Below are 9,304 nucleotides of genomic sequence, written 5' to 3'. Positions count from 1 at the left end.
TTTTATTGTGGTAAAAACAAGGTTTACATAGTGACTCTGGTAGAATTAACTTCTTGCATAATCCAAAATAATTGAACATAACAAAGTGACATGAAAGAGTAAAACTTGCCTTGAAATGGTGTCTGACAACTGCTTTGACACAACGGGCTCTGCTTCAGCAGGCCTGCCAGGTCTAACAATCGGAGAACAAATTGGAGGCATGTGGAAATCAATAGCTGAAATAATAGATATCAACACATCAAAATTTCACCCTATATGTCACCACAACTAAATATTCAAGAAACAAGTAGCAAAGCTGGTTATGGCCGCGAACCTAAACAACCCTCATCTGGTGACTCCAAGGACGGAGTCATAATTTCCATTTTAATAGCAGTCAACATAGTCTGAGTGAAGAAGACACAATGAAATCAGTTAAATTAAATAATAACTCTCTTACCCTAATGCAAGTACAGAGTAGACACAAGGAAAAAACAAATAACTAACCGTGGACCCGATCTTCACAAGAGCTGATCCATTAGCAGATGCAACAGCACCTACTCAAAAAAAAGAATCAATCACCTCAATATACTCCAAGCGTGAATAACATACTGCAATTGCATTTGGATTGACTTATAAACAATTTAATTGGACATATCTATTGTCATAAACAATTGTGAGTGTACTTGGGAGCTTATAAAATGTTCATAAGCTGTTATCGGTTATGTAGCACCGACACGTGTGGTTACATTCAATTATGTCAAACACGTGTTTGATGATCGAAGACATGTGTGGTGTTTGACACCGACAAATGTGGATACATTCTATTACTTCCATTATCTCAAATTATTATTGGTGTTGTTTTCGTGTCATATCTGACGTTCACATTTGTATCAGTGCTTCATTAGTTTTCAACTTATTTCCATAAGCTCTCAAGGATAACATATGAAAACAACTTACAATTTAGGTACGTTTGAATTGACTTATCTGAGTTTATCTACTTGTATCAGCACTAGAAAAATTGTTTGGTAAAACTTATGGAATCAGCTTATAACGCATTCATAAGTTGTTTTTAGCTTATTTTCATAAGCTATCCTGGATGGCTCATTAAATATGTTTATAACAACTTGACTTTAATTTATCTTTTGTTATAGAAATAACTTACATAAGCACTTATATGATAAGCATTTATGCTTTACTAAGTTGTTTATGTAAACAAGGCAATTATATGAAATAATATAACCACATTACTACATATTTTCCTTGATTATAGAAATAACTTATATATGGTTCAATAGGCACTTAATTAAGTTGTTTATCCAAACGCACCCTAGATAGCAAAGTTTTTGCACATTGAAAATTAGTCAAAAGCAACTAACCATAGATAGCAAAGTTTTTGCATATTGACAATTAGCTAAAAGCAACTAACCAAGAAAAATACTTGTGTCTCTAGCCTTTCCAAGTGGTCTACCATCAGGGCGTATAGATTCAGCAAGATGTCGCTCAAAATATCGAAGAGGGAAAAGGCGTCTAAATGCGTCAACCTCCATTTCAGAAGACAAATCTTCCGTTGTATTTGAAAACCCCATTCTTTGTAATATTCTGTCACCATAATTGAAATGCAAACAAGATATCACAAATTAAAAAAAAAAAAGTAATGATATTATGATGCTTAAACAAAAATTGAAAATAGCAGCATTCATTGGTTATCAGTTAAGTATACAGAAAATAGAAAATCGAAAAAAGGTATAGTGTTGTAAAAGACAGGCACACAACTACGAACAATGGCAGAACTTGACTAAAAAGCTTTCCACCGAATTGGAGTACGGAATCATCTCCAAAGATCTCGGTCAAAGCAGGCATATGCCAGACGTGAATACCCAGGGTGCCAAAATACACTATAATGTACCGATCAAATATGTAATATCTAAAACTTAAGTTGAAATATAAGCACAAAACAGAATAAATAAATCCAAAATCGGTCCCTAAAAGAATATATACATCCAAACAGAACCTTATTGAATAGGCAATACGGAGGTGACAGTATCAAACACATTCAAATCAGTCAATGACAAATGAATCAATTTATCAAACACACTTAATGCAGCATCAAACTCACCCAATGCAATGCGGAAATGAACCTGTTTATCACACTCACTCAACGCAGTATCAAACTCACACAATGACAAATGAATCAATTCATTTCCCACAAACCGAATGAAAAATTCTTTTTACAGCAATGACAATGAATTAAACGAAACCAAATTTGAAAGCATTGTAAATTTTCATAACAGTGAAAAAGGAATCAGATGAAAAACTTAAATGACAGCTTTTTCACAAACTTACAGCACAAATTGAAAATCTATGCAAAAGTCTTAGGGGAAAACGGAGACGAACGGCCCACCGCCGCGCACGAGGGAGAGACAAAACGTACGGCGCGGAGGAGAGGGAGCCGGAGCCGAGACAGTTTCGGCCGTTGGAGCGAGAGAGATGGGTTATGTTACTGATTTAGGGTTCTGGTTATGATGTTTAATTTTTAAATTTTAATGAGGGTATTTTCATAAATTACACAAAACGAGAAAAATCAATAAAAACGCTAGAGGAAGGGTTTGAACCTTCGACCTTGTGGTTAACAGCCACACGCTCTAACCATCTGAGCTACTCCAACTTATGATACAATTTTCAACTATGGAATATTTGTTTCTTGGCACATTAAAGTAAATGGTTTTTTATTTTATTTAAATTCTTTGGTACTTCTAGTTTTATTGTGTCAGTAATGTGAAGAAAAAATAGTATAAAATTTAAATTAAATACATAAAGTTAACTGTATATAAAATTTAAATTTTGTTTTAATTTGTGTAAAAAAAAGTTACATTTTTTAGTCTAGATAAATTATTTTGAAAATAATTTTAATCTCTATTAAAATGAAATATGTTTAATTATATTTTAATTTTTTTTATTTTTTAAATGATTATTTACAAGTATGTTTGGAATATTATAAAAAATTCGTATGCAAAAAGTTAAAAAAATTTACTTATAAATTAATTAAATATGAATTTTTTAAATATCATAAACTTAAAATAAAAATAACATATAGATCTCGAATTTTGAAATAATTTTTATGCAGATAAACTTTTTATAATATTATAAATATATGTGAAAAAATATTATTAAAAAATGTATATTGATGTTTAAGTAGAAATTAAAATTGTTTATAAGATAATATTGTAAAAACTAAAAAGAAAATTACCAAACTAAAAATTTAATTTTAAAATATATAGAGATTAAAATTTTATGTAACTCAAATATAAAAAATAAAATATTAAATGATTGAATATCATAACCAACAAAATTCTAAGATACACAATGTTGACCAACTTTTTTATACTCTTAAATGATATCTGATTTTACACCCCACTTCTCTACTCTAGGTGACATGTTGGGACCTCGTGTTTTCTTTGACATGTGGAGTTATTTTGGGACTTCCATTCATGATTTGGAGAAGCAATAAATCTAGCTTGACTGCGTAAAAGATAGATTGTGGAAGAAAATATCAAGTTGGAGAAGTAGAATGTTATATTAAGCAGGAAATGAAGTTCTTATTAAATCAATTGTTTGGATAATTCCTTCATATTAATTGTATGAATGTATTTTTTCTTCCAATTTTAATTAAGGATGAGTTGCAAATAATGTTAAATTTTTTTATGTGGGGCTCCACGAATGAAGGAAATAAGGTGATAAAATTGGCATGATTGGGATAGGTTCACTATGAGAAAATTGTGGGGTGGTATAGGTTTCGGAATTTACGTGGTTTTAATATTACATTATTGGAGAAATAAATGTTGGAAATTATTGACCATCACTTATACTATTATAACTAGAGTTTTAATGGCTAAATATTTTTCAAATGATAATTTTTTGGGATAATCAATTGGACACAATCCTAGGCTAAGCATCTTGGCTTCTCAAATTTTTCTAGAGGAAAGATATAGTTGGAAAATTTGAGCCCATTCTTCAATAAATATATGAAATTCTATCTGACTTCATCGTGAAATGAATAATCCCCGTATTGTTACACAATCATATCGGTTTGATCCTTCTTTGTGTAGTGTAAGTGCCCTTATTGATGTCTATAATATGACTAGGAAGGAACATCTAGATTATGAAATCTTTGTGGCTAGAGATGCAACTGAAGATATTCACGTATGATATAGTTTTTTTATTTTGTTGGTATTTATAGTTGTAATTTTTGTGACATTTAATATTTTTGTATTATATCATACATGAATAGTTAGATACAATATATTATAACTAGTGTATTTGTTTTGTATATGAATTATACAATATATTATAATTTTTATCACATTTTTTTTATCTCTAAGATATTAATGAGGACACACTAATAATTAAATATATGTGATTCTTTTAACTGTTCGACATGCATGTGAATATCGATTGGTAACCTTTTATTTGTTTTGTACATAGTTTATATAACAAATTTTAATTAGTGTGTTATAATTTTCTTCAAAAATTTATCTAAAAGACATTCAAGAGACAAACTACTAATTAAAATCGATTATCAACCCGTGTAACCAAAATATTGGCATATGACCTCCAATTATAGAGGACTCCAATTTTTTTATAGCATACTATAACTTTTGAAATATTAAATTGATATTTTAATTTTGTACTCTAAACATATAAAATTTTACATTTGCACTTTATGCCTAGAATAAATATTCAGTTTGCCACAACTTGTGAGTGACATGGGTTTTAAGGCCACTTAATGTTAGAGTTTTGTTATTTTAAGACTCAATTTTTAGACTTGAACAAGACCTCCAAAAATATTAATACGACTCTGCTACTAATGAAATACATGCATATCTTTTAACTAATTGACTCTTGAAATATCATTCTTTTTAACTAATTAACTACGAACAAACAATTGTCTCATGTATCATTTATACAATAAAATATAATTAGTATATTATAACTTTCTTTAAATTTTTATCTAGAAAAATATATTTTTTAACTAATTCATTTGTGAAAAAACATCTTTTAATCAATTGATAGTGATACATATTTGTCTTGTGTTTGATTCAAACGATAAATTATACTTTGTGTATTATAATTTTTTGGAAAATTTTGTCTATAAGACGTTCAAGATATACACTATTAATAAAATTAATATTTCTATTGTAATTAATTAATTCATAAAATAGAATCTTTAAACTAATTGATGACTAAAAAAACGTGTCTTCTATATCTGATTTATAAAAGAAATTATAACTAGTGTGTTGTAATTTTTCTCAAAACTTTATCTATAAGAAATTGATACTCATTCATGAATATCATATTAGCATTGTTTGTAACGATGACTGTGAGAGTTATAAGATATGGCTTGTTTGATTCACATCTCAAAAATTCTATTTTAGTATTTTAAAATTAAAAAACTTATTTAGATTACTTATTTTTAAAAACTGTTTTGTAAAACTATTTTTAATATTATGATTTTTAAAACTAAAAAATAAAACAGATAAATTGTGTTTTACTTTTCATTTTTCAGTGTTTTTAACTCTCTAGTAAAAAACTGTTTTAAAAATTGGAGTTGTCAAACATATTTTTTTTAAATTTTCTTTTTTAAAAAATTTTTAAAAAATTTATTTATAAAATAATTTTCAAAAAAAAAAATGCATTCTACATCCTTGGAGTTTGAACCAAAACTTTTGGTGGTCAAATTTTTAAAATTTTATTTAATAAATAAAAAGTATAATATTATATATAAAAATTTTAATAATTAAAAAATTGAGCCTAATAAAAAATGTGTAATTTTAATAATTAAAAATTTTGATAAATTTTTTTGTAGCCTATATACACATATCAATCTACATGATGCAGTGACGGTGTACACATATCAATCTATACTATGCATATCATTTGATTAGGTTAATTCATGTAACAAGAAGAGATGCACACTAGCATGTCAACTTCACATATTAAACTTAAACATACATTTCGGCAACGATAACTCAACAAGCATAATTCTATTCATAAAAATAATTTTACTCATAAAATACACCGATTATAAAATCCAATATTACAAAAACATACACCATATTATCTATATCAATTAGCATATTTATTAACATATGTCATGTCAGATCTAGTCAAAATTTATCCAAACCAACTAATATATATCAAACAACACGAACCACAATTGTCCAATAGACTTATAAAATTTTATTTTCACAACCTTGTCACAAATTAATAATAATAATTTTTTAATTTTTTATAACAAAGTAGGGTTAGTATGTTTTGAGATAAGATAGGGAGAATAGAATGAGAAGAAAGAGAGAAATATCTAATGAAATTATGATAGTAATTTTATAATCTTATAATTTGACTATTCTAAACATAAAGTCTAAATATAAAATTTTAGAGTGGTTAAAATTTTAAAAATTAAGATATCAATATAAGTTTTTAAAGTTCAATTATACTCTAAAAAAATGACGATCTCTTAACTGAGTTGAGGCCCTATTTGTACATGTTATGGGTGTTTCTAATTTGGTCCGCATCCATTGCCAAATTAGTAGTATTTTTTTAAAAATTATTGGAAACTTTGGGGTGGTCGAGACCATCCACACTGCTTGAAAAAAAATATTTATACTCATTTTTCCCCTTGTTCAATATCAGAGCTGAGAACTCAGGTGTCATTTTCGAAGTTTAAATTTAGTGTCTTATTTTTTTATACAAATTTTTAATTCTTTATATAATTCAATATTGAAAAGTTCAAATTAAATAAAAAAAATACAATAGAATTATAATAAAAGTAGTTATACAATATATTTATCAATCCGAGCATTATTCAAAGAAATCTATCAAACCAAACATGTGGTAGTGACATCTCACACAAACAACAACTTCCGTATGCTTTAATATATTAGTAAGTGAGTCAATTGTTTGATTTACAATATACAAAAAATAATGGATTCTAAAAGACTCACCAATAGACTTAGTATTTGGTTGTGTGCATTAGAGGATTTTCATCACAATGTTATTTTCTCTGAATTTGTTGTTTTTAAATAAACACGCAATCAATATTCATTTCATTTGCATGCATATTCAACCATCATGGCATATTCTAATTTTAGTATAAGATGAAAAGATCAATAATTTTTTTTGTAGATATTCAACTATAAGAGTCAAACAATTTAAAAATTTAGAATTTTAGATTTAAAGTTTAAGAAGGAAACATATTGAAATTGTTTATACTATAACAAAAAAAACGTTCCCTTAAAAAATTTAAGATCATTTGAAGTCGTAAATTTTAAACATACAGCCGACGCTAATCAAGATACTAGAATCACATAGAGCTGATAAAGAATTTTTATCATTCAAAGTTTCATAAAATTTATCTATCGTCGAGTATATCATCTGAGTTTCTCAAAAGAAATGGAGATCGTCATTATTATATTATTTTTTCTGTGTACATAGTTATTTAATATTTAATTTATGTCACATATTTTAAAAGTATGTGTAAAGCAATAATAATAATAATAATAATAATAATAATAATAATAATAATAATAATAATAATAATAAAATTAATTAAAAGAGTGAAGAATAAAGATAATCTTAAGAAGTTAAAAATTTGAATAATACTTTGATGTGCATAAAAAATCATAATAAAAAATTATAATATAAAGCAGAAAAAATGAAAGGGCTTAAATTTCGAATTAGTGATTTGACTAATTTGTTTATGACATGACATCTATGCGTCAACAGTGACTTGAAAAAAAGATAACATGTCACTTTGTTTACTAAGAGTGATTTTTGGGATTGTGATCTGACTTAAACTCAACAAATAAATTTATTTTCAACGGTTCATTGCTAAAATTCATGAAGATACATGTTGTGTTTTTACTATGAATTACAAAGGTCATACCCTAATGGCTCTATAAAAGGACATGATTCATTACTTGAAGATAACAACCAAGACACAACTACACACAAGACAACAACATTATGCAATCATTCAAAATTTATTTTAAGTGCTGAAAAAGAAAAACATGAAAGTATTACATTGTAAACAACCTCTTGAGAGAAATTTTTTAGAAAAACCTAAACTCATTCATATGTAACTTAGCTCGATAGCGACTATATTCCTCAACGAATTGTATATGCAAAATAGGAAGTTGAATAGACTTATTTGGTTTGAATTATTGGAAAAAATCCTTTTTCAGGTGAAAGGTTTAGGCGTAGTTACTGGTTTGGTTGAGTACGAATTGTATGTGATTTATTTCCTTTATTATGTGTTTTTAATTACCAAGTTTATCCAATAATTTTTTATACTGTAAGACACAATTTAAACCTCATTTCTTGTGTTTTTTAACCTTCAATAAAAGAATTTAATAGTAATGGCGGTGTGGCAAACGGAGGTCAGAGTCATTAGAAATGGATTGGTGCAGTGATGGGTAGGGTGTGCAAAAAATCCAGTATGAGACCGAAATCCAAAATCGGATCCAAATCCATTTTAAATATCCGGTTAAAATAGTATAGTTATAATCTGGTTTATTTATCAACCGATTGGATATTCACTTATGTTTTATATTTGGATTTGGTTTTTATCCGGTTTTTATCCACTCAACTCTCAAAAACCTTAAATCCCCAAAACTCCAAACTGATTCCGATTTTAGCATCACCCCACTGACCTTCCACATTTCAGTAGCGTTTTTCGATAATTTATTACTAACTTCATTGAGATATTACTAACTTCGTTTAATCAATTTCTTATTACTAACCAACCATATATGATAACTAGTTAATGAATTAAAATATTTATTATTTATTGAGGAAGACTAAAATATGATGGACTAAATATTTTAAATATAATTTCTTAAATTACTGATTTTTAAAGGATAATTTTTTTTCTTTCAAAATGTTACATTAATATTTTACATTGGAAATGATATCGAGATTTAGATATTACTCAAACTTAACTTAATTATAAATGCTCAAGACAAAAATTAATATATTAAATCCATTAGATATTTTAAATTTACTAAATTTTGTGGTGGTGGTGTCCATCTCGATGTTGGAAGCAAACTTTCAAGTGTTTGTATTTTCTATATTTTATTATGGTGCACTAATTGTTAAATTTGATCGAATAAATTTTCAAGTGTTCGTATTTTCTACGGTTTTAGTAATAAGCAATTTATTAAACTAGTATGAATAGGGGTGTACGTGGGTTGGGTTGGCTTGGTTTTGACAAAATTCAATATCCGGCCCGATCGATTATCTTGGAGTTGGGTTAAGTTACAAATCCGTA

The 9,304-nt window shown here is 27.4% G+C and overlaps 1 protein-coding gene and 1 non-coding gene across 2 annotated transcripts in view; both read right to left on the bottom strand.

Annotated features, from left to right (window-relative positions):
* Window positions 1–2,478, bottom strand: part of LOC101501810 (uncharacterized) — a 6,752-nt gene extending 4,274 nt beyond the window's left edge. Inside the window, exons 1-5 of the mRNA XM_073366815.1 lie at window positions 2,323–2,478; window positions 1,406–1,578; window positions 484–533; window positions 314–383; window positions 110–215 (exon numbers count right to left, since the gene is read on the bottom strand). Of these exons, the coding sequence (XP_073222916.1) occupies window positions 110–215; window positions 314–383; window positions 484–533; window positions 1,406–1,565 (386 nt within the window). The 5' untranslated portion in view covers window positions 1,566–1,578; window positions 2,323–2,478. The remainder of the gene's footprint in view (window positions 1–109; window positions 216–313; window positions 384–483; window positions 534–1,405; window positions 1,579–2,322) is intronic.
* Window positions 2,479–2,570: 92 nt separating this feature from the next.
* Window positions 2,571–2,644, bottom strand: TRNAN-GUU (transfer RNA asparagine (anticodon GUU)). The gene has a single exon. It is a non-coding gene; the product is annotated as a tRNA-Asn (tRNA).
* Window positions 2,645–9,304: the final 6,660 nt, after the last annotated feature.

The sequence above is a fragment of the Cicer arietinum genome, chromosome 4, assembly GCF_000331145.2.
Source record: "Cicer arietinum cultivar CDC Frontier isolate Library 1 chromosome 4, Cicar.CDCFrontier_v2.0, whole genome shotgun sequence".
Classification (NCBI taxonomy): domain Eukaryota; kingdom Viridiplantae; phylum Streptophyta; class Magnoliopsida; order Fabales; family Fabaceae; genus Cicer; species Cicer arietinum.
Note: the sequence above shows the minus strand (reverse complement) of the source record. Positions and strands in the feature narration are given on the sequence as shown.